General features: G+C 43.4%; 2 protein-coding genes across 5 annotated transcripts in view; one reads left to right on the forward strand and one right to left on the reverse strand.

The window, feature by feature from the left end:
• PRLR (prolactin receptor) overlaps window positions 1-11,492 on the reverse strand; it is a 322,433-nt gene extending 310,941 nt beyond the window's left edge. For 2 of the 3 annotated variants that reach the window (XM_075128420.1, XM_075128422.1), the window contains exon 1: window positions 11,402-11,492. The gene's annotated coding sequence lies outside the window, so the exon portion shown is untranslated. The remainder of the gene's footprint in view (window positions 1-11,401) is intronic. The other variant, XM_075128421.1, reaches the window with a different exon arrangement.
• A 104-nt stretch (window positions 11,493-11,596) lies between these two features.
• Window positions 11,597-26,196, forward strand: part of LOC142068265 (sperm flagellar protein 2-like) — a 46,162-nt gene continuing 31,562 nt past the window's right edge. For both annotated transcript variants that reach the window (XM_048850336.2, XM_048850337.2), the window contains exons 1-5: window positions 11,597-11,745; window positions 16,339-16,441; window positions 20,760-21,012; window positions 22,024-22,194; window positions 24,315-24,455. In XM_048850336.2, coding sequence (XP_048706293.2) covers window positions 11,688-11,745; window positions 16,339-16,441; window positions 20,760-21,012; window positions 22,024-22,194; window positions 24,315-24,455 — 726 coding nt within the window. In that variant the 5' untranslated portion in view covers window positions 11,597-11,687. The remainder of the gene's footprint in view (window positions 11,746-16,338; window positions 16,442-20,759; window positions 21,013-22,023; window positions 22,195-24,314; window positions 24,456-26,196) is intronic.

Consider the following 26,196-nt stretch of genomic DNA (forward strand, 5'->3'; position numbering starts at 1 on the left):
TCTCTCTATAAGTCTATATATTATATAACTAAACTATTGTTGTATGTAAAGTAAACAAGGTTTTCAAAATGTTTAAGAAGCTTCATTTAAAATTAAATTAAAATGCTGATCTTATGCTGCCGGCCCGCTCAGCCCACTGCCAGCCTGGGGTTCTGTTCACCTAGGCTGGCAGCAGGCTGAGTGGGGCCTGCGGCCGGTACCCCAGCTGGCAAGGGGCCGGCAGCCAGAACCCCAGACCGGCAGCGGGCTGAGCGGGGCCAGCGGCCAGGACCCCAGATTGGCAGCGGGCTGAGCAGCTCAGCCCGCTGCCGGTCTGGAGTTCCGTCTGCTGGCTCCTGCCAGCCAAGGTCCCGGCTGCTGGCCCCGCTCAGCCCACTGCTAGTCTGGGATCCCGGCCCTGCCCACATAGAGTGGGTACCTACCTTCTCCCTGGTTCTAGCCCATTCTCTTCCTCTCTCTCTGCACTGAGCTGAGGGTGGGAGTGCACTGAGCACAGGGCTGGGGGTGAAGGAGCAGGCTGGGGTTGGGGTGCAGATTCTGGCCAGGAACTAGAATGTGGGAGGGGGCTCAGGGTTGGGGCAGGAGGTTTGGGTGTGGAGTGCTTACCTGGGCAGCTCCCATTTGGTGCGAGATGTGCAGGTAGGAATGTGGGGGAGGGGAGGATGCAGGAGCTCCCATTTGGTGCTCAGGGTGGGGGTGGGAATGTGGGGGGTGCAAGAGTCAGGGCATGGTGTGGGGGGGGGCTGGGTATGTGAGGCGGGTGCTGGAGTCAGGGCTGGGGTTGTGGGGGGTGCAGGGGTCAGGAAAGGAGGCTGGGGTGTGTGGGGGGTGAAGGGATCAGGGCAGGGGCTGGGTGTGTGTGAGGGGGTGCAGGAATGAGGGCAGAGGCCTGGGGGGTGGAGGAGTCAGGGCAGAGGCCTGGGTGTGTGTGGGGGGAGTGCAGGAGTCAGGGCAGAGGGCTAGGGGTGTGGACTAAGGTTGTGGGGATGCTCCCAGCCCCCTGCCCTTAGTGGCTCACAGCAGGGGGCTGGAGGGAATATGCCCTGATTCCACCTCTGTTCCCCAAGGCCCCGTCCCCACCTCTTCTCCGCCTCCTCTCCAGAGCAGCGAGTGAGCTGCGGCTCCGCTTCTCCCCCTCCCGCGCAAGGGCCATCAGCTGATGGTTGGCAAGGAGGGAGAGGGGGAGGAGCAGGAACCCAGCACGCTGGGGGAAGAGGCGGGGGAGGGGGGAGCTTGCCTGCCCTGCAGCAGCAGCCGGCAGGACCAAGCTTCTTCACCTTGCCCCCACAGGGGGGATGGAGAAGAGCAGGCCGGGGAGGGCAGGATTTTTAATGGCATGCTGCTGCCTGCCAGGGTCCCGGCCACGGGCCCCACTCAGCCTGCTGCAGGCCTGGGTTCGGCAGCCGGCTGAGCGGGGCCAGCGTCTGGGACCTGGCAGGCAGCAGTGTGCCACTAAAAATTGGCTCGCGTGCTGTCTTTGGCACGCCTGCCATAGGTTGCCAACACGTGGTCTAGGCCCTATTGGAACAGTGTCCATATCACAGAAGCCACCACCACACTTGCATTGCCTGTTAGACTCTGCAAAGACACACAGAATTGAATAGGATAGAGAACAAACAAACTTCTTATACAAAAGGGTTGAGGTTCATTGCAAAGGCAGAGTGGGGAAACAGTTACTTTGGGTTGTTACCTATGCTGTAAATGTTCCGTGGATTTCATTCTCCAGGGCTCAAAAATCCAGCACAGTTCCTGAGCGCTAAAATTCACAACAAAACCTTAGATCACTATATAATCCTTTTCTAATTTACAGGGGTGTAATGAGGCTTCATTAATTTGTTTGCAAAGAACAAGCAGATCCCCGGATGAAAGAAGCCACAGAAGTGACTAAAAGAGGGCCCAATTCTGCTACCCTCATTTTGTAGAGTAAAGTGCTACTCGAGGTAAGGATGGCACAATTAATAGAAGAGAAAAAAATAGCAACCCGTTCCCTATTGCTGACCAGCTTTCGTCCTGAAGCATGAGAGGTAATAAAATCTATCTTAGTATGTACAACTACCAATGTCAGTTCTGGACATAAAATTAGCCATTCATTTAAAATCCAAATAAATTATTTAAATCTCTGCTTGAGGCAGTGAATTCAATAGGCTGAATGCACATTGTGGGAAATACTGTAAACACACTGTGAAAAATCTCTTATTGAAACTCCCATTTAACCAAATAAATTCCAGGCTGCCTATTCCAGTCAGATGAACATGGCTCTGCGGCATTTTCATTTTCTTTTACATGTATCTATTATTTATTTCATTGTGCTGAAGACAAACCTAAGGACACTTAATTAATAGGGATGGATAAGCTAGTTCAAATAATTAAGAGTCAGCACAAAACTTCACCCATGCAGGAAACTGAACACTGACCTTTCAAAATGGTTTGATTGACATTTTTTTGTCTTTTACACATTATGTCTCTGCACCTACAGTAATCCAGCTAGGCCAGAAACAGAAACGAGAGATTATTGGACTGACTTTTGTTTTGTATTTGTACAGCAGCTAACACAATGTGGTCCTGGTCCCTGACGAAGGCTCCCAGGAACTACAGTAATATTGTCATGGTGCTGCTGTCAAACCCAATGAAACCTGGGAATTCTGGACATCTTGCCAGAGAGCCACATTCTCACACACTTTTCTTTCTGCTCTGAAACATCAACTCTGCCACACAACTGGGGAGTGTCTCTGTAAAGTTAGTGGAACAGGTGCTCTTCTCTTTGGTTCTGTACTCCCTTCTCTGCCCTTGTGCTTGTAACAATGAGGCTGATCAAAAAGAAAGGAATGGGTCTGACAGCATGGGAAAAATAAAAGTAGCACTCCCATGCTCTTTACAGGCTCAGGGAAGTTACAGAGTCCAAACTGCAGTGCATGCACACCAACATTTCAAAAAAATATTCCTGGAACAATTCTGAGAAGCCATTAGGGCAGCGGGCACTGCCCAGGGAAGTGGGGGGCTTTGGAATTTCACCTAACCATTAGACTACCTCTTGTATGCTTCCCGATCAACTCCTATGTTGCTTAACAAAGTTCCCAGTCTCCCACAAATCACTCACCCATCCCCTAAATCAAGTTCTCTCTCCCCTTTCCAAACTCAGTTACTTATTAGGTATAGTAACTGGCCTCTCATATCAATTAGGGCTGTGCCCTGCAACTAAATCCCCTCTGGCCTCTCCCTGCCATTGCCTGCACAATAATGTCATCCAGCTTCAGTAGGCACAAAACTTTAAAAACAAAATATACCTACCCATCCCTCAATCTGTGTGCATTTATCTCTCTCTAGTGCATGTTTATGCACATATTCTGGATCATTGACTGGGACAGAAGGTTGCTGGAGCCAATCATAAAAACCTGGAAACTGCAACAGTCTTTAGAATAAGTTAGAAGGCAATCCCTATTGTGATCTGGCTTTCCATTAAATATCAAGACAGGCTCTACACTTCATTAAATTTCATCATTTTAATTGATCAAAGATGCCATAGCAATAGGTGCTACATAAAAATAAGTATTCTCTCTCCTATCTTATGTTTCAACTTTTTTCCATGAATAACAAGAGTAAAAGTGAGCAAACTCCAGATCTCCAAACCACCCATACTTATCTTTTAAACTCAACCACACTCTGTTGCTTCTAGTGCTCAGCATACCCAGAGCAGCAAAGACAAAATTACTAGAAGGGAGAGGTGCATGCTGGCAGCAATAAAACAGTCTTCAACCATCTAGCACAAACATCTTTCAGCTGAATGGGCTGGCCTGATTTGAAGCCATCTCTATGTACACCTATACCCACATGTGAAAGGGGCCATCTAAGTGGACTTGACTATCACTGTTCGCCAAGCTTAAAAAAACAATTAATTTATAGATAGCACAGGCTCAATTTAACTGTTTATATTGTTGATTTTACAGAACACTTTACATATATAATTTGCCTCTGCTTTAAAAACCCAAAGAAACCAATCGATTATATTAAAAAAGGATAAATTTTTAGACAGACATTGCAACCCCATGCAATATCTTTGGGGACCATAATGTATTAAGTTTATGTATCACTGTGGGCCCAGGACTGTAACCAACTTCAAGAAGGGAGGGTTATCATAGCTTCTCCTTGAGGAGACTCAAGGAGCTTGGCTTATTTAGCCTAACTAAAAAAAGGTTGAGGGGAGACATGATTACTCTCTATAAATATATCACAGGGATAAATACCAGAGACGGAGAGGAATTATTTAAGCTCAGTACCAATGTGGACAGAAGAACAAATGGATATAAACTGGTCATTGGGAAGTTTAGACTTGAAATTAGATGAAGGTTTCTAACCATCAGAGGAGTGAAGTTTTGGAATAGCCTTCCAAGGGAAGCAGTGGGGGCAAAAGACCTATCTGGCTTTAAGATTAAACTCGATAAGTTTATGGAGGAGATGGTATGATGGGATAACATGTTTTTGGTAATTTGATCTTTAAATATTCATGGTAAATAGACCCAATGGCCTGTGATGGGATGTTAGATAGGGTGGGATCTGAGTTACTATAGAAAATTCTTTTCTGGGTATCTGGCTGGTGAATCTTGCCCATATGCTCAGGGTTTAGCTGATCGCCATATTTGGGGTCGGGAAGGAATTTTCCTCCAGGGCAGATTGGAAGAGGCCCTGGAGGTTTTTTGCCTTCCTCTGTAGCATGGGGCATGGGTCACTTGCTGGAGGATTCTCTCCTCCTTGAAGTCTTTAAACCACGATTTGAGGACTTCAATAGGTCAGACATAGGTGAGAGGTTTTTCGCAGGAGTGGGTGGGTGAGATTCTGTGGCCTGCATTGTGCAGGAGGTCAGACTAGATGATCATAATGGTCCCTTCTGCCCTTAGTATCTATGAAACCAAAAATAAGGTGGGGGTGATTAAGGTATCACCTTCTGGGGAGGCTTACATATCCTGGTTCAAACTGGGTTTTCCAGAAACTAACAAAGAAAGGGCTTTTGATATTAAAAAACTGGGTTTAAACTGACTCAGGGTCTTCTATTTGATCCAGTGAACAGACGGAACCTTCCATCCCAAGGAAGCCTTCCCCGCTTGTGGAATGGTTGGAAAGATTTTAGTCTACAAGGGCCTCATAAGACTGATGGGTGACTCTTAGTATGTTTAATGTGAGTTTAAATCTGTTGATTGTTTTTATGATGTTTTCTTTGTAATACTTTACCTTAAAAATAAATATACTTGCTTAGAAAAATAAAGGTGTAGTAACTTCATCTGTTGGCAATACACTGTTCATAGGCCTCGGGGGAGAGAGAGAGGGAGAGGAATGCACAGGAGCTGTCCGTTAGGGAGATTGGCTTGCTAGGGATCGGCATATAAGGCAGGGTGCTCTGCAGCCTCAAAAACCCCTGGTAAGATTCATCCCCAGAGACAGGAGATGTTAGGAGATCAGAGACCTGATTGGGCACTCCTGGAATGGACCATGAAGAGTGGGGGAAAAATACAGCTTCAGTTACTGTGGACTGGTCTACACTAGAAAATGAAAGTTTACCTATGTTGCTCAGGGGTGTGAAAAATCCACACCGCTGAGTGGCATAATTAAGTCAACCTACCCCCCTGGTGTAGACAGCGCTAGGTTGGAAGAATTCTTCCATCAAGCTAGCTACTGCCTCCTTGGAAGGTGGATTACTTACACTGATGAGAACCCCTCCCATCAGAAGAGCTACAGTGGTGCAACTATGCCAGTGTAGTGTTTTAAGTGTAGCCATACCCAAACAAACAGTGAGAGAAACAGCCTTACCCTTCCCAATTCTGGGCTTTCCTGTGCCTCTACTGTATTAACAAATGGACTAGACTCCCTATGATTCTTTGTGTTCCCATACCTCTTTGTATATAAAACCCCCATGATCCTTTGGTTCATGCACAAAGTGTTTTGTAACTATAATTCTAGTGCTTTGTATCTATGATTCAAGGGACTCTGTACTTAGGTTGAATTTTAGTGTGTGACCAAATGATGGAATGTGTATAATATTTTTACCCTGACCCTACTGACTCATGGAGAATGTATCCAGGAAGGGACCACTAATGATTGAGGAGGGATATTTATTATTGCAAATGTCTTCAGTGATCAATGAGATGATCGCACACTGAGAAATGTTTTTAAATCATTACCTATGCCACAGGCATTTTCTACAATAAGGACTTAGTCATAGATACTTTTAGCTTATTGATTAGGTAAGATGAGATACCATAAGGGGAATTCCATATGTAGATCAGTTATGGAAAGCAATTATTCTTTGTCCCAAGTACAACATGTACAGAGGGTAGTTTCTGGGAGTTAGGACTGAATCAAGCTGCAAAGTCATTTCTCCAGTCTTCAGACTGGTTTGGTATTGATAGCCTTTCTGTATTCTGTATTGTGCTGTATTAATCTTGACTACATTTTTGATTAATAAATTCCAATTGAGCCTGATTATTTAAAGTTTTATTAATAAATCAAAATGGAACCTAACAACTGTGCATATGTCTGGTTTAGTATGGAGCAGAGGCAATCTATATTTCAAGACTTGTACAGAGCTCAGCAAAATCTCAGTACTTAAAAAATAAATTTCCTCTAGTCTAGAAAATAAAAATTGTTATAATGCACATGTCCTCAGCAGATTCATTTGCCAAATCACAGCTACATTTCAGCTGTAAAGGAATCAAAATATTTGCATCTGTGGAAACCCGAGAGTCATACATAAAAGCAAAAGGCGGCAAATATCTGTGCTTTAATTAAAGTATAAAATATAATGTAAAACAAACTAACGTTACAGAATCTCTTGTAGGATCAGTGCATAAATATAATCATACAGGGAGATTGCCAAATTGAGGTCCAGTAATCTGTTGACAACTGTGTTAGTTGATATCATATAACAGCTGCACCACGGGAAGCTTGTTTTGGCCTAAATTAAATGAAACACAGGGCAATTTGCTAAGAGAGAATAGTGTGGGTAGGACAATGAAAAACAAAAGGGAGAGAGGGACAGAGCATTCAAAGGCATAAAAAGTGACACAGAAGACTGCTGCAACTTGGATTTCTTTTTCTTACATAAAGTGTCTGAGGGAAATAAGTTATGTTAAAATAGATGTTTTCATATTAGTTTCTAAGGGCACAGCTACATTAGAGAGAAATGTAACTGCTCAAAGTTGATGGAAGAGTGCTTTCCTGTCAGCTTAACTACTGCAGCACCTGTGAACAGCAGAAGCTATGTCGGCGGGAGAAGCTCTCCCACAGACATAGGGTTGTTCATACCGGCACGTATGTTGGCGTAACTTATGTCGCTCAGGGGGGTGATTTATCCAAAATAGAGCTCCCTTGTGTTGGGTGCAATACCTTTGTCTTAGAAAAGCATCATATGTAATTTTTAGAAACTCTAATTATGTTATATTGCTGGCTGCATGAGATCTCCAGCAAAGAACTCCCAAACTGAAATCTCCCATAACACCACAATTTTTCTTTCCACACATTACAGACAGTGCTTAATGAGTAACTCAGCCTGTTCTTTGGTTTAATTTGATGGTCTGGAACAGAACTCCACCAGCACCTATTGCTGGGCTTTCCCAGTTAGCACATTGATCCATATGCATTCAAGATTCTGTGCTTCTGAATGATTAATAACTCTATAACAGGTAATAGTGTATTTAATGTAGAGTATGACACCCTTCCCTACTGCATACATACATCTTTTACTTACTATATCCTTCCTAAATTGGAATTTTAAAATTGCTAGTTATAACCTATCATGTGAATATTCCCACAGGTTTTCAGTAATGCCCGTTATAAAATTTCTCATGATCAATAAGAATTGCCAACTCTTTCTTGTTAGCTAGCATTGGTATATAAGCATTTGAAACATTTCTTCTCTTTACATTCTTGGTCACATCACATCAATTTGATTGTGACACTGAGTTTGTACTGCATTTGGTTTCTAAGCACCCTCCCCTTGCGTTGTTAGTTTAACCCCATCCTGCTTGCTCCAGCTAGTTTCCGGTGGAGATTAACTCCCATCCCCACTTGTGAGTTTATATAGCATCCTCCCACACTGGAATGTGACCCAATGTCCCAAAAACCAAAACCTTCAGCTTTACATCAGTCAAACGTTTACGTCCAGTATTTTCTGTCTTCTCCTTTATCTCTCTCATGGGACCGGAAGGACCTCCAAGAATATTACTAGGACTTTCCTCTTCTTCAGCTCCCTTCCAAGGTTCCTAAACTCTTCTATAGTCTGTAAAGATCCACGTGATGCCAAGTCATTGGTTCCAGTGTGTACCATCACCAGTGGACACTTGCCAGTCAACTTCACAATCACAGCCAACTATGCAATTACATCTCATATTTTCACTTCACAGAAACAGCACACCTTCCTATGGTCCTTGTGTCCCTTACAGAATTCTCTGTCCGTTCTTCTTTATATGGAGTTATCAGTGACAATTGGCAGCCTTTTCAGGATGGTTGAAGAGCCTTTCTTGGCAGTTGCATGTTCTTGCAGTTCAACAAGCATCAGAAATGTCACCCATAGGTTTCTGTTTCTTTCCTCTAGAGACAGGTTCTTCGGTAGTTGACTCGCTAATCATGTCAATACCTCTAACCAGGCTGAATGGCTGCTGGTTCTCCTTTCCCTCCTGGTCATAAATTGCGAATCCACTTCTTTGATTTCTATTCTTTCCAGTTCCCCATGAAGGCCTTTTGATGTCTGTGGCAATGATTTCCAAATGTGGCTGTCCAATAAGTCTTCATTTTCTCAAATACTACACAGTATTAAAAATTGTGGTTCCAGACCAGTACGTTTGCCAGCTCTCACTTAATGCACCAGCAATCTCTTCGGTCTTCCAGCAGAAGGAGAAACACAGCACTTCCAAGGTACGTAAAAGCAATTGTTTCCTCATCATCCATATCCACTACTTGATGAGGAACCATACCTAAAACAGATGGAACCCTGCTCCCTTTTTAAACTCCCTCTGAAACTGCAATCAGCTGTTCCTGTTTGCCTGTTAACTGTCATATACTAAGCCTCAGTGCTAGTGTTCACCTCTAGTTATCACAGAGGGATTAACTTTCGGAGACTTCAAACACTGAGTCTGTTCAAAGATCCAAGAGTGCCAGCCTCACCGAGACACAAACAGATCTGTCTCAATGGGCCTGTTCAAATTCCCACAGTCTAGCCACACAACTCTCACAGAGAACCAACAAAAAACAATAAACAGACCAAACACACCACTCACAAAATCCTTCTGCCTCCAATCACAAGGATCTGCAGCTGTGCCCTCTAAAATTGCCATGTGCTGTTCTGGAGTTTGCCTCATGGCTCAACTTCACCCCCTCATAGGGAGGGATTAACTACTCAGACTTCAGGGAACTCATCACAGTGACTGAGTGAATTTCCAAATCTATGCGCTTGCTAGGATGTCAGTAAAATGGGGAAATCCCTGCATACCCACCCCCACACAGCAATTTGAGACAGGCAAACCAGCTTTAAGTAAACACAAAGCATCATTAACAAAAAAACAACACTCAAGAGTCCTGTTTCCCCTGCTCTAAAGAATGGTCTAACCATTGCCCTCTAAACAATGCCTTATCAGAGGCAGAAAAATAACCTGGAATCCTAAATCACAGCATTCTACTGCTGTCTAACAAGTAGTTCTGTAACTCACTGGCAGAGCACGTAAGGTCACCCCTCTGATGACTGGTCCATATAGATGATAAACTACTATTGCTTAAGGAGGCCATTCATCCAGGAATAAACCGGAATGTCCTCTTTTTGAGATGTTTGTCCCCAGTCTGATCCTGAAACAAAACTGAATGTGGTTTTGTCCAGTATTGCACAGGGGATGCCATTTTTAAAAGCGTGCCACTCCACCCCCTCCAGCGTGACCTCACATGCACCATGTGCATGAGGTCACACGGGGGACACACACGACATGACGTTCCAGGAAGTACTGGAATGTCCGGTATTCTGAAAATGAGTGAGTGGCCATCTTAACACTGCTACCAATTAACAGTTACTTCTTAAGCTCAAGTACTAAGGGGTCTGTGCTGCAGGTCTAGAGGCCCTAGGTGCCAACCCATGCAGGGTTTTTATGGCTTTACATACCTGATTTTCCCCACCTCACAAACAAGAGGCCCACAGGATACTGATATGATTTCTTAGTTTCCATCATCACAATAACGTTGCCCCTTTGGCCCAAGTAGCTACCAAGATAGCTAGGCTTCAGAACACAATCTCCATCGGGAGCAGCAACTTTTAGGGCTGTCTATACAGCTATTTTTAGAGCATTAACGCAAGCCATGCTACCCCAAGTCTGCTGACTCAGGCTGGGAGGGTTGCTCCAACAAGCTATATAGACAAACCCAAGTACATGTCATACATAACTTCTTCTGAGGATGGAAGGCTGGGAAAATTAACCAACAAGATGTAAGAATGTGTAAGATAGCCAGATCTGTCCTACTCTTTCTCCCTAGTCCTCCTGTGGTCTGCTTTTCCATTTACAGTGCTAACCCACTGTGCCCCTTCTCCTCCCCACCACCTTTATAAATGTTACATGATTTTATATTCACTTGTGCTTGCTCACCAGTGTTGAATTTATACTCTATAAATATCACCTCTGAATTGGGTCCATAGCCCATAAAAATTGACACAATTTAGATGAAGACATAATCTTTCAGAGGTTTTCCATCTTTGGAATCACTACATGGCACAAACTGGTAGTGGTGTTATTTATACTTGATCAATAACTTGACTGGGGCCTTTCAGAGCTATTTCAATGTAAATGGTGTCCTGACCCAGACCCACTGTGCTTGGCACTGTACCAATGCACAATAAAATACAGACCCTGCCCTCAAGCACAACTTCACCTCTATAGCCTGATGCAGCATCGGGGCCCATGGCTCTCGCTGTCAAACAGCCCTAAGGACTTTGTTCCCACTCCTGTGCAGCACCCTCTACTCCCAACGCCTCATCTCCCCACAGGGGACGCACCGGCGGAGCATTTTCCCCTTATCGTCCCACAAAAGCTTCAGCCTCCTCCTGTTCGCATTCTCTCACAAGAGCCTCAACGCCCCCATTCCTCCCCCGCCTGCCCGCTCGCATCTGGGCTTTGCACCGTCTCCCACACCAAACCCACCAGCACTGGGGCATCCCTCCCATTCCCCTCTCAGCACAGCCGAGGGCAGCCCTTCCCCCACAAGCGCCTTGGTCGCGTCGGCCTATGCTCCAGCTCCCCTAACCGCGCCCCAGGCCTAAGCCCAAGCCCCCATCCTTTCTCCGTGCGAACTCTCCTTCCTTGGCTTCCCCCGCGCCAAGCTGCCTCCCATTCAACACTGAGCGACACAATTACGGGACCCACCAGAGGACGATACTTACTTCACTGCGCATGCGCCAGCAGCCAAACGCGGCCAACACAAAACAGTTCGCGCACTCCCCCGCTGTGGACGCATGCGCTTAGCAGAACATATTCTCCTCGCCCCCCAGCAGCGTAGCTGTTCCATTGCGCATGCGCAGTTCACAAGGCACACTCTGGTCCCGCTATGTATTCCCGAGCCCACCCCTCCACAGCGCATGCGTTAGATGCTTGCCTGCATGTCACCATGGTAACGGGACGCGGAGCCGGGCCCGTGTGAGTGGGGTTCGCCGGCAGCCTGCGGCCGCCATGTCGGAGATTCTGTGCGAGTGGCTGAACCGGGAGGTGAAGCTCTCCCGGACCGTGGGTGAGTCAGGGGCTCCGACGCCTGGGTCCTGGACGGTGCCGCAGCTGGGGAGGCAGGGCCCGGGGGTGCCCACAGACCACCGTGTGCCTACGCAGCTACAGGGGCTCCCGCTCAGGGGTGTCTGTTCGCGGGGGCCCGGTGGATAGGAGCCCCCGGGCAGTTCTTCGTTAGGGCATTAGTACGGCTGCAAGGGCTTCCGAGTTGCTGCCCGAAGGGGAGTCCCAGAGGGCAGTGCCCCAAGGGACTAGCCCCTCGGCCTGCGCCACAGCGAGACAGCTGGAGGATCAGTGCACAGGTAGAGAGAGATGGGTTCCCTGCTCGACTTTCGATGTGCCATGGGTGGGAGTCACTTTTGGGGAGACTTTGACGTCCGGGAGGTGGGTGAGGTTGTCGGGGTCTCTGCAGGCAAGTTTGGGAATGTGGTGACTGGGTAAGGTGGGGGTAGCAGGAGCGTTCTGCTGCTGGGACGGCAGTCGGGTTGTTGGCCTGTTGGTATTATTCATATACTCACTATACCTGGAGTGGGCTTTGCGAACTCTCTGTAATAACTACGTTCAACTGAAAATATTGTCGCCCTAATTCTGAAGAAGGTGTGAGCAACAGTAGAGGGAAATTAGTATTGGGGACATTATGTTTAGGTTTTATAATAACCCAACCATTCCCACTCTTTATTCAGGCTGAATCTGATGGTGTCTTGCAAGTTAATTCCAGTTCTGCAGTTTCACATTGGAGTCTGTTTTTGAAGTTTTTTTTGTTGAAGAATTTGCCACTTTTAGGTCTATTATTGAGTGACCAGGGAGATTGAAGTGTTCTCCTACTGGTTTTTGAATGTTATAATTCCTGATGTCAGATTTGTGTCCATTTATTCTTTTGTGTAGAGACTGTCCGGTTTGGCCAATGTACATGGCAGAAGCATCTATTCTATAATGAGAGACATCCCTTATGAAAAATCAGGCATATTAGAACATATTTACTGGCTGGTTTTGTTTCTGTGTGTGTTTTAGGATCAGAGGAGTTAGTAACTGTAACCTGTCAAGTATTGGTTTTGCAAAATTTTAATTTTGAGCCAAATGTAAACAGTTAAAATAGTATAATTTACTTTTTGATATTGAAATTTAGATTTTAGATGATAGAGTAGATTACGGAATTTGGCTTTCAGTAGAAAGAAAAGGAGTACTTGTGTCACCTTAGAGACTAACAAATTTATTTGAGCATAAGCTTTCGTGAGCTACAGCTTCACTTCATCCAATGCATAAAAGTGAAAAATGCAGTGGGGAGATTTATATACACAGAGAACATGAAACAATGGGTGTTAGCGTACAAGAGTGATCAGGTAAGGTGAGCTATTACCAGCAGGAGAGCGAGGCGGGGGGGGGGGGGAACCTTTTGTAGTGATAATCAAGGTGGGCCATTTCCAGCAGTTGACAAGAACATGTGAGGAACAGTGTGGGGGAGGGTGGGGAAATAAACATGAGGAAATAGTTTTACTTTGTGTAATGACACATCCACTCCCGGTCTTTATTAAAGCCTAAATTAATTGTATCCAGTTTGCAAATTAATTCCAATTCAGCAGTCTCTCGTTGGAGTCTGTTTTTGAAGTTTTTTTGTTGAAGAATTGCCACTTTTAGGTCTGTAATTGAGTGACCAAAGAGATTGATTTCAGAGTAGCAGCCACGTTAATCTGTATCCGCAAAAAGAAAAGGAGTACTTGTGGCACCTTAGAGACGAACAAATTTATTACTTAGTCCCTAAGGTGCCACAAGTACTCCTTTTCTTTTTTCAAAGAGATTGAAGTGTTCTCCGACTGGTTTTTGAATGTTATAATTCTTGACGTCTGATTTGTTTCCATTTATTCTTTTACGTAGAGACTGTCCAGTTTGGCCAATGTACATGGCAGAGGGGCATTGCTGGCACATGATGGCATATATCACATTGGTAGATGTGCAAGTGAATGGGCCTCTGATAGTGTGGCTGATGTGATTAGGCCCTATGATGGTGTCCCCTGAATAGATATGTGGACACAGTTGGCAACGGGCTTTTGCAAGGATAGGTTCCTAGGTTAGTGGTTTTGCTGTGTGGTTGCTGGTGAGTATTTGCTTCAGGTTGGGGGGCTGTCTGTAAGCAAGGACTGGCCTGTCTCCCAAGATCTGTGAGAGTGATGGGTCAGCCACCAGGTTTGCTGTGACGTTATCGGGGATACTGTTCCTGACAGCTTGTAGTCCATCTTTGTGTGGAATGTTGGTGTAGAGGGCTTCTACATCCATAGTGGCTAGGATGGTGTTTTCAGGAAGATCATTGATGGATTGTAGTTTCCTCAGTAAGTCAATGGTGTCTCTAAGATAGCTGGGAGTGCTGGTAGCATAGGGCCTGAGGAGGGAGTCTACATAGCCAGACAATCCTGCTGTCAGTGTGCCAATGCCTGAGATGATGGGGCATACAGGATTTCCAGGTTTATGGATCTTGGGTAGCAGACAGAATACCCCTGGTTGGAGTTCTAGGGGTGTGTCTGTGCAGACTTATTCTTGTGCTTTTTCATGGAGTTTCTTGAGCAGATGATGTAGTTTCTTTTGGTAACCCTCAGTGGGATCAGGGGGTAATGGCTTGTAGAAAGCGGTGTAAACACCATCCTAGCCACTATGGATGTAGAAGCCCTCTACACCAACATTCCACACAAAGATGGACTACAAGCTGTCAGGAACAGTATCCCCGATAATGTCACAGCAAACCTGGTGGCTGAACTTTGTGACTTTGTCCTCACCCACAACTATTTCATATTTGGGGACAATGTATGCCTTCAAATCAGCGGCACTGCTATGGGTACCTGCATGGCCCCACAGTATGCCAACATTTTTATGGCTGACTTAGAACAACGCTTCCTCAGCTCTCGTCCCCTAATGCCCCTACTCTACTTGCGCTACATTGATGACATCTTCATCATCTGGACCCATGGAAAAGAAGCCCTTGAGGAATTCCACCATGATTTCAACAATTTCCATCCCACCATCAACCTCAGCCTAGACCAATCCCCACAAGCAGTCAATTTCCTGGACACTACAGTGCTAATAAGAGATGGTCACATAAACACCACCCTATACTGGAAACCTACTGACCGCTATACTTACCTACATGTCTCCAGCTTTCGTCCAGACCACACCGCACGATCCATTGTCTACTGCCAAGCTCTAAGATATAACCGCATTTGCTCCAACCCCTCAGACAGAGCCAAACACCTACAAGATCTCTATCAAGCGTTCTTACAACTACAATACCCACCTGCTGAAGTGAAGAAACAGATTGACAGAGCCAGAAGAGTACCCAGAAGTCACCTACTACAGGACAGGCCCAACAAAGAAAGTAACAGAACGCCACTAGCTGTCACCTTCAGCCCGCAACTAAAACCTCTCCAACGCATCATCAAGGATCTACAACCTATCCTGAAAGACGACCCATCACTCTCACAGATCTTGGGAGACAGGCCAGTCCTTGCTTACAGACAGCCCCCCAACCTGAAGCAAATACTCACCAGCAACCACACAACAAAACCACTAACCCAGGAACCTATCCTTGCAACAAAGCCCGTTGCCAACTGTTTCCACATATCTATTCAGGGGACACCATCATAGGGCCTAATCACATCAGCCACACTATCAGAGGCTCATTCACCTGCACATCTACCAATGTGATATATGCCATCATGTGCCAGCAATGCCCTCTGCCATGTACTTTGGCCAAACTGGACAGTCTCTACGTAAAAGAATAAATGGACACAAATCAGATGTCAAGAATTATAACATTCAAAAACCAGTCGGAGAACAGTTCAACCTCCCTGCACACTCGATTACAGACCTAAAAGTGGCAATTCTTCAACAAAAAATCTTCAAAAACAGACTCCAACGAGAGACTGCTGAATTGGAATTAATTTGGAAACTGGATACAATTAATTTAGGCTTGAATAAAGACCGGGAGTGGATGTGTCATTATACAAAGTAAAACTATTTCCTCATGTTTATTTCCCCACCCTCCCCCACACTGTTCCTCACATGTTCTTGTCAACTGCTGGAAATGGCCCACCTTGATTATCACTACAAAAGGTCCCCCCCACCCCCGCTCTCCTGCTGGTAATAGCTCACCTTACCTGATCACTCTTGTTACAGTGTGTATGGTAACACCCATTGTTTCATGTTCTGTGTGTATATAAATCTCCCCACTGTATTTTCCACTGCATGCATTGGATAAAGTGAGCTGTAGCTCACAAAAGCTTATGCTCAAATAAATTTATTAGTCTCTACGGTGCCACAGTTATGCAGGTACAGACTAACACGGCTGCTACTCTGAAACCTTCTTTTAGTACAGTTATACAACGTAAGTACTGGCTACTTGAAGACCATTTCTAATCCTAAAGTTATTTTAATATAGTCGTTTCATTAACAAAACTTTAACGTTAACTTACAATGTAAAGATTTTATAAGAGTAATAATGAGTTGAACTAAAATTAAGTTTAAGTCTCTGATATTATACACATTCTGTAATGATCTCTAATATTATTCATATGGTACTTTGTATTTTGTTGCTGTTTCTTGTTTTTTAACCTAGATCCAAAATCATTCCCAAAAGAATTTTCTACTGGCTACCTAATTGGAGAAATTCTGCACAAATATGAACTTCAGGATGACTTTAACCAATTTTCACAAAGCAGGTTTGTAACTTAAGGCTCAGCTAGAGTATGTATTATATTTCCTATGTAACTTATACAAGATATTTGTTTATCATTGAATATTTTTTAGCGATACCTAGCAGGATTTGATGAAGTTACATACCAATCATTAGTTAGCAACATATTAGATGCACTAGCTGCATTAATTAGCTGCATACTTCCAAAGGTTCTGAACATTCATTAAATATTTACTGGGAAGATATACTAGGATGATAAAGGATTGCAGCACAATTAATGTCAATCAACATGGTCCAATGGAAAATAGGTATTTGATTTAGCACTGCATGAACTTCTGATTAAAAAATTAACACGGCACAAAATTGATGTAACATATTAAATAGATTAAAAACTGGCTAACCTAGATCTCAAAAATGGGAAAATAATCATTCTGTGGAGTGTTTCTAATGGAGTTCTACAAAGATCTGTTTTTGTCCCAATGCTATTCAATATCTATAAAGTCAGTGCTGATAAAGTTTCCAGATGACACAAAAATTGGTGGAGTGGTAATTAACCCATTGTTAGTTATACAGAGAAATCTGGATCACTTGTTAAACTGGGCTTATTAAAACACAAGTTCAGATGCAGCCAAGTGCAAGGTCGTATATCTAGGAACAAAGAATATAAGTCATACTTACAGGATGGGGGACTGTATCCTGGAATGCAGTGACTTTTAAAAGGCCTTAGGGGTCATGATGGATAACCAGTTGAACATGATCTGCCAGTGCAATGCTGTGGCCAAGTGGGCTAGCACAATCCTTGGTTTATAAGCAGTGGGAACATCACATAGGGAGGTGACACTACCTCCATATACGGCATTAGTGAGACCATTACTGGAGTAAAAATGAAGGTCTGTTTGATACTAGGATTCTCTGTAAGGAGAACTCTTCAGTATAGTATATCTTTACTGAACCATGTTACAGAAAGAGCTTAGCTTCTCCATAGCTATTTGTGAAACAAGGCTTAAGTCATAAGCCTGAATTTTCTCCTTCCATTTCTTATGTTTGTCAAATCAAAGCCAATCCATTTGAAATTGGACAGGGCATGAATTTTAGGAGAGATACTTTGAAGGAATTATGAGAAGGTCATGGGCGGTGCGTGAACCGCTGGCTGGGGGAGGCTAGTCCACAACCCCCACCCCTTCCCCCCGCTGGAGCTGAGCCCCGACCGGAACCCAGAGCCACTGCCCCCACCAGAGTGCAGAGATGCCCCCCCCCTGCGGCCACTGGCCCAGTCCTGCGGCTAGTCCCTCAGCCCCAAAGGAGCACCGGGAGGGCGGGCGGTGCGCAACCGCAGCCTTCCCAACCCTGGAGCACCAGGAAGGCAGGCGGCCCTGGCCTCCCCAGTCCTGGAGCACCGGGAAGGTGGGCGGCACACGGCCACAGCCTCCCCAGCCCCGGAGTACCAGGAAGGCAGCTGTCATGCGGAGCACTGAGGGGCCGGAACTGTAGGACTAGAGCTGCCTCCCCCAACCTATGCGACCCACTGCCCATGGACAAGGTGTTATAACAAAGTATTGTGGGGCTTAAAGGATGAAGTGCTCTACTTTTGGAAGTTTTCCTGTCTCTTTAGCTGGTCATAATTCAAGTGGCTTGGTCTAGATATTTCAAATTTGTATTTAGTGTAGTGTCTCTAGTCAGTACTGTTGACTTTAACGATGTTTGCAGGATAATTATTTTGTTAAAAACCCACTTGACCAATGTTTGCTTTAAAACTCATATTTGGTCTCACAGGTCTCTCAAGTTGTGCTGGTACTCATCCTATAACATCTACCCTCAAACTTAAGGGAAAGTTACAAGGGGATGGAGTGGAGGCTACCTTTTCCATGGCTGTTGGTGGGGAAAGTACATTGCTTTTCCTGTTTGAATGAACAAGATAAATATTGGCTCTTTCCTTCCTCTCAACTTTCTCACCTCCTTCTTCCCCCACCCTTTTAATGTCTGATTTTTTTTTTCACACTATGGGCTCTTCATACTGCATATCTATGTAGTGTGACAAAGTTCCTCCTCTACCTTGGTGGGTCTTGCGCTTATTGGTGGATTTGCTCGCCTTTGAGCTTCACGGCAGCCCTCAGCCTGGCCGTTTTTCTGAACCCACAGTCCAGGTCATCTCCTCCTGTGTCTGACCAGGAGTTGGGAGGATTTGGGGGGAACCCGGGCCCGCCCTCTACTCTGGGTTCCAGCCCAGGGTCCTGTGGAATGCAGCTGTCTAGAGTGCCTCCTGGAACAGCTGTGTGACAGCTACAACTCCCTGGGCTACTTCCCCATGGCCTCCTCCCAACACCTTCTTTATCCTCATTATAGGACCTTCCTCTTGGTGTCTGATAATGCTTGTACACCTCAATCCTCCAACGGTCTGTGTTCTCACTCTCAGCTCCTAGTGCCTCTTGCTCCCAGCTCCTCCCACGCACACCACAAACTGAAGTGAGCTCCTTTTTAAAACCCAGGTGCCCTGATTAGCCTGCCTTAATTGATTCTAGCAGCTTCTTGATTGGCTGCAGGTGTTCTAATCAGCCTGTCTATCTTAATTGTCTCCAGAAGGTTCCTGATTGTTCTGGAACCTTCCCTGTTACCTTACCCAGGGAAAAGGGACCTGCTTAGCCTGGGGCTAATATATCTGCCTTCTATTACCCTCCTGTAGCCATCTGGCCCGACCCTGTCACAATAGATATAGTTTATGTATGCAATATATTGTCCGTATGGCTGGTGGGGAAACTGATTTTTTTTCTCTCAAAAATTCATGGGATAATATTTGTTCCAAATTTTTTGGAGGAAGAATTTGGGTTTCACTAGAAATTTCAAAAGAGATTTTTTTGTTTCATTTTGTTTTTGAAATGTTTAAATGAAAATTTTTGTTTTGACTTAATGTTGTTTTGGCTTGTGGAAACAGAAACATTTCAGTCTCCTGCGTCGGGAGTTTTCTTCCCAGAGGATGACTTTATGGTAGCAGCCCAGAATTAAACTGAAGGCATCGCTGCATCTCGGTGTACTACACTTATGTAGGCTTCTGAACCTTCTTCCAGCTAATGATCTGCTGCTCTTCCTCAGATAAGCAGTTGTTCCTGCTGTTCCTAAAAAACATGACTGGAGTAAGGGGCCAAGTATCAGTCAGAGGCATGTCCCTCATTCTTTTAACGTATCAGTCAGAATTCACTTCTAATGTAAATTATGCGGGAATTGGAATTTACAGTAAGTTTCCCATTGACTGGGCAAAGGACATTGTAGTAAAATCTTCCAATGAAATAGGAAGTAGTAGGGTGGAGCTTCTATCTAATGACATATCCACTTAGCAAATTAAGGTGGGCTTGGAGAACAGGTAAGCATACTTGTGCTAGCTTTAATCTACTTAGCACAGATAACAGTATAGTAGAACTTCAGAGTTACGAACACCAGAGTTATGAACTGACTGGTCAACCACACCCCTCATATGGAAACGGAAGTACGCAATCAGGCAGCAGCAGAGACCAAAAAAAAAAGCAAATACTAAAAAAAATAAAGGGAAAGTTTTAAAAAAAAGATTTGACAAGGTAAGGAAACTGTTTCTCTGCTTGTTTTGTTTAGAGATGGTTAAAAGAAGCATTTTTCTTCTGCATAATAAAGTTTCAAAGCTATATTAAGTTAATATTTAGTTGTAAACTTCTGAAAGAACAACCATAATGTTTTGTTCAGAATTATGAACATTTCAGACTTACAAACAACCTCTGTTCCCGAGGTGTTCATCACTCTGAGGGTCTACTGTGGTAATGAAGGCGTGGCAGCACACATTTCAGCACAGGCTAGCTGCCCCCGTACAAGTGCATCAGGGACTCTGGGTACGTACTTGGGTTGTTAGCCTGCAGTGAAGTCCTTGCTGCCGTGTCTTCACTATTAACCATGCTAGCTAGATTAAAGCACTATCCACAGTACAATCTAAGTAAAGAGCTTTTTTAACCAGTCATATACCTTTTTAAAATAAATCTAACAAAAATCCTAGATTGCTTTTAGACTCCAGTTGAGCTTTCATATTTTGAATTGTTTCTTTTGAGAGTGTATCAATGAATAATCCATTATTTCTGTATTCACCATGCACATTACAACCTACTTTTAACTCTTATTCAGAGTCAGTTTTTTTCCATATACCCTGATATAGTGGTATATGTCGTCACAGTGCTTACTGCAGCAATTTGGACTTTCAGGTAGTGTTTCTAGTGGTCCCTTCTGGCTTTAAGATCTATGAAAATAAACTTTATGAAGTGCAAAGTGACATAGTACTTTATAGTAGCAAAATACCATACTACATATAGTTTTGTTTTTTAAACATATAGGGTTGCAAACTCTAAACTTAACAATTTTTCTCGCCTGGAACCAACACTTCAACTCCTTGGTGTGCAGTTTGACCAAAATGAGGCCCAAAATATCATGACTGAACAGCATGGGGCTGCAACCAAGCTTTTGTATCAACTGTATGTTGCCCTAGAAAAAAAGAAAAAGACAGGGCTCACGGGAGTCGCCATGGAAGCAATGAGACCTGCAGCACCTGCAAAGCTCCAGGGCATTGAGAGTGAGTTGTATCGAGAGGTAGGTTAATTAAGTTTGTCATATACATCACTAGATAATCAACAGACTAAAATGCATCACATTTACATATACCTTTTGGTAACAAACAAACAAAAAAGCATTCAGCTCATTTAACTCAACCTTCTGTTCAACAAAGAGTACCTATGTGAAGTGTCTGTGACAGATGCTTAGTTTTCCATCCCCTTCATTGATTCACAGGCAGGCCAATCAGCTTCAAGATTCTCTGTTTACTTGCTTTGCCTCTTTCCATTTGTTGCCTACTTTCTTCCCCAGGCTTCTTTTTTGCCTCAAAGGAAATAACAGCACAGGTCAGTAGTTTTACAGCAGCTGCCATCTTATTCTTCTCGGCAGTACAGTTTGCATGCTGAAATTGAGCAAAGAGCAGAAGACTGAGAACAGCGTTAGAGGTGTAGGTCCTGCCAGAGCACACACTCCCTGATCTCATTAATAGTGCTCTCTGAGAGCAGGCCACACTCCCTCATGAGGGTGAGCAATTTTAAATAAGCTGTATGTTGTGAACCAAATTTATCCCTTGTTTATATGTGTTTGATGGCACAAAATAAGACATAGGACTTCACTGGCAGAACGATCCTCAAGGAAAGTGGGAGCAGCCATAATATCCCTTCACCAAGGAGGTTGTATGTGGATAGCACAAACCAAAAAGGGAAAAGAGGTGCAGCTAAAGTAATAAGGAACACCTGATTCAGCATTTCCTGCAACTGACTGACTTCATGGGTTCAAATACCATTTGCCGTCCTGTAATTTACAACTCTCTATGTCAATTTCAGAAAATCTGGCAACTTTTCTGGAAAAAAAAATCCTGTATATCTGGCTGTTGTTCTGCGTACATCAGTATATGGGAAGTGCCTATTCAAAACTATTTTCTTAAATGTCCCTTTAGGACAGTTTTGAGTTTTGGAGGTACAGTAGTTTAATGTTTAAGTGCTTAAATGTAATGTTTGTGTTACTGTTTCTAACTCTGAGATATCTTGAAACATTATTTCATCATAGCGTCTTAGAAACCTAATGCCACGGCAGACTGACTTGAGACTGCAACAGGTTTCAGAGCATTTTGAAATGAAATCTAAGCACATGGAAAATAAAATAGCTCGTATACAGTTTGCAGAACAACAGAAAGTTCAAAAAATCCAGGAGGAGCAAAGAGCCCAAGACATTGAAAAGGTGAAAACCAATTTATTTTTTCATAGCAAGAATCCAATCCTGCAGATGTTTACTTATGTAAACTTTATGTGTTTTATTAGTCCTGTTGAAGGCATTAATTCCCTTTATATTGCTCCACATGTACATATTGATGGAGAAGCTGAAAAAGTATAACACTCTTAACAAACATAAAGATGTGGCTGTATAACCAATAGTATTTTATAAATCACCTAAAATATTAATATTTACACACACACACACACACACACACTAAAGTGTTTGGTGTGTTTGTATATTGTCATCACTCAAGTGAATTGTTAGAAATAAGGATAAAGGGCAAATGCCACAATCACATGAAAAGTTGTAATATCCAAACATGACATGTAACGTGAAGAATCTTCTATGATTATAAAGTGGGTCTTATCAGTATAAGAAAAGAAAGAAAACTATCCTTACCCATCTAAATATTCTTTACCAAAAAATGTAAATGACATTTAAAATCACGCTTCTCTTATCTTTGATATAATGGTCCCTTTTGGGGTTGATTTTTTTGTTTTGTTTTTTGTTTAATCTCAGGAGGTAAATTGCTTTTTCCACCCAACTTCAAACTCTTATCCATGTATACCTAATCTAATGTATTCTGCTTGAAGGTGTCACTTTGGTATCTATCCCACCTCCTGACCCACTGATGCAGCTTTACCTCTTCCTACTTTATAATCTCAATTGATGGCCAAAAGATTGGATCTGAAGATAGCTTCAACAATTGGTCAAAAAGGCACAGGAGAATTGGTGCTTGACTGTATTTGAAATGCTACTCAGAGATATCACATGGGGTACTTGTTGCTTCTAAAGAGGGAAAAAAAGTAAATTTTAGAAGAGAATAGGAAGCCTTTCAACATACTGTTTTTTCCCTCAGTTCAGAGCAGCACTTCAATATCATTGGGGGATGGGGTTCTTCAGTCCTTTATCAATCAATTGTTGAATGAGGAGTATTAATTTCAGATTCAGCTTATATTATTTTATCCAATTTAATTTTAAAAGCCTTTTGAGAGAGAGGACTAAGGGTGGTGAAAGGGGAAAGTAGAAGAGACAAAAAAAATGCAAAAAAAGCAGAGGAGACATAGGAAAAATGGTGAGAGTCCATGCAACTTTCTCTCAGAGAAAGAAGAGAAATGAAAAAAGGGAAACGTTAACATATGCAATTGTCAGTGAAAGAAGAAAGTCTTTAATTATTATATTACCAGTTTTTAATTTTAAAAATATACATATTACAAATTTTGATTATTAAAAAATCCTCCATCTGATAGATCAGTAGTCATGTTTTGTGGAGGCACACTGGTATTATCTGTAATGGAGTTGAGTAAATAAAAATAGTGTGACACTGAGGTCTATCCCTCTCCCTCTGTGGTGGCACAAAATGGGGAAGGGCCACAGAGTAGTGCACCTTCACAGTGGTGGGGAGGGAAGACGTGGCTGTGAGCACTTGGGAGTGCAGGGTTGGCGGTGCTACAAGCTGCTGGGGGTGCCTATCTGCACAGGGAGGGGATGAGATGAAGACCCTGATTCCAACATACCAGTAAAGCTGCATAATGACTCCTGGATGCATCTTTGGAAGAATGTAGCAAGGAACATTTCTTTGTGTACTATTCCCCACTACTACCAGCCCCAGGAGGCGTTCTGCATTGTGAAGACATACACCTTCTGATACTGCTGTTTGAATAGTATACCTCCCTCCCCCAACGTGGACCAACCACATGCGGAGCCATAGTGTGCTAGAATGTTGCTATGACTGTTGATGAGTTAGAAAGTTAGTTTACAAAATCTGTTTTTGGCCCAGAGAAAAGATTGTTCACATGTGCATAGGGGATGACAAATCAGGAGAACTCAAAATACAGTCCTTAAGACTTAATTATACACAATATATAGAGATGGGCTGTTTGATTTCACATTTTTTTTTAATGTTCTACTTTTAGAAAAATGGTTTAATTGTAAGTTTTTATAGCACTACATGCAAGATTGGAACTTGTTTGTTCAAGTACTTTCTGCTTATAAGAATTTTTCTATGGATGAACTACAATGCTTGTATAGTATATTTTTACATACATTCAAGTAACTGAACAGATTTTATACTGGATATTCAGCATCGTAAGGGAAGAAGGAGACAAAATGAAATAATGGCCAGGATTCAAGCAGCTATTATACAGATTCCAAAACCACCACCAAACCGTACCTTGAAAGCTATTGAAGCCCAAAAGTTGTTAAAAAAGAAAAAAGAAGCAGAGGTAAGTGTTAACTCTATTACTTTAAGTTTTAGTAACACTAAATTTTGAAAAGCAAGGAAACTCATAGTAGAAATCTACTGTTAGAGATGATATGCATACCGAATGGCACAGTTGATTTAACTGATTTCAACAATTACATCAGCATAAAACAGATTTCAGAGTGGTAACTGTGTTAGTCTGTATCAAGAGAAAGAACGAGGAGTACTTGTGGCACCTTAAAGACTAACAAATTTATTTCAGCATAAGCGTTCATGGGCTAAAACCCACTTCATCAGATGCATGCAGTGGAAAATACAGTAGGAAGATACATACAGAGAACATGAAAAAATGGAGGTTGCCATACCAACTCTTAACGAGACCAATCCATTAAGATGGGGTATTATCAGTAGGAGAAAAAAAACTTTTGTAGTGATAATCAGGATAGCCCATTTCAAACAGTTGAAAATTAGCATGGGGAAACAGTTTTTAGTTAGTGTAATGACTCATCCACTCCCAATCTTTATTCAAGCCTAATTTAATGGTGTCCAGTTTGCAGATTAAGTCCAATTCTGCTGTTTCTCGTTGGAGTCTATTTTTGAAGTTTTTTTGTTGTTGAATAATTGTGACTTTTAGGTCTGTGATAGAGTGACCAAAGAGACTGAAGTGTTCTCCGACTGGTTTTTGAATGTTATAATTCTTGACATCTGATTTATGTCCATTTATTCTTTTGCGTAGAGACCTTCCAGTTTGGCCAATGTACATGGCAGAGGAGCATTGCTGGCACATGATGGCATATATCACACCATCCTGGCCACTATGGATGTAGAAGCCCTCTACACCAACATTCCAAATAAAGATGGACTACAAGCCTTCAGGAACAGTATCCCTGATAATGTCACAGCAAGCCTAGTGGCTGAACTTTGTGACTTTGTCCTCACCCACAACTATTTCACATTTGGGGACAATGTATACGTTCAAATCAGCGGCACTGCTATGGTACCTGCATGGCCCCACAGTATGCCAACATTTTTATGGCTGACTTAGAACAACGCTTCCTCAGCTCTCATCCCCTAATGCCCCTACTCTACTTGTGCTACATTGATGACATCTTCATCATCTGGACACATGGAAAAGAAGCCCTTGAGGAATTCCACCATGATTTCAACAATTTCCATCCCACCATCAACCTCAGCCTAGACCAATCCCCACAAGCAGTCAATTTCCTGGACACTACAGTGCTAATAAGAGATGGTCACATAAACACCACCCTATACTGGAAACCTACTGACCGCTATACTTACCTACATGCCTCCAGCTTTCATCCAGACCACACTGCACGATCCATTGTCTACAGCCAAGCTCTAAGATACAACCGCTTTTGCTCCAACCCCTCAGACAGAGCCAAACACCTACAAGATCTCTATCAAGCATTCTTACAACTACAATACCCACCTGCTGAAGTGAAGAAACAGATTGACAGAGCCAGAAGAGTACCCAGAAGTCACCTACTACAGGACAGGCCCAACAAAGAAAGTAACAGAACGCCACTAGCTGTCACCTTCAGCCCCCAAATAAAACCTCTCCAATGCATCATCAAAGATCTACAGCCTATCCTGAAGGATGATCCCTCACTCTCTCAGAGCTTGGGAGACAGGCCAGTCCTTGCTTACAGACAGCCCCCCTACCTGAAGCAAATACTCACCAGCAACCACACACCACACAACAAAACCACTAACCCAGGAACCTATCCTTGCAACAAAGC

This window comes from Caretta caretta, chromosome 5, assembly GCF_965140235.1.
Source record: "Caretta caretta isolate rCarCar2 chromosome 5, rCarCar1.hap1, whole genome shotgun sequence".
In the NCBI taxonomy this organism is placed as follows: Eukaryota; Metazoa; Chordata; order Testudines; family Cheloniidae; genus Caretta; species Caretta caretta.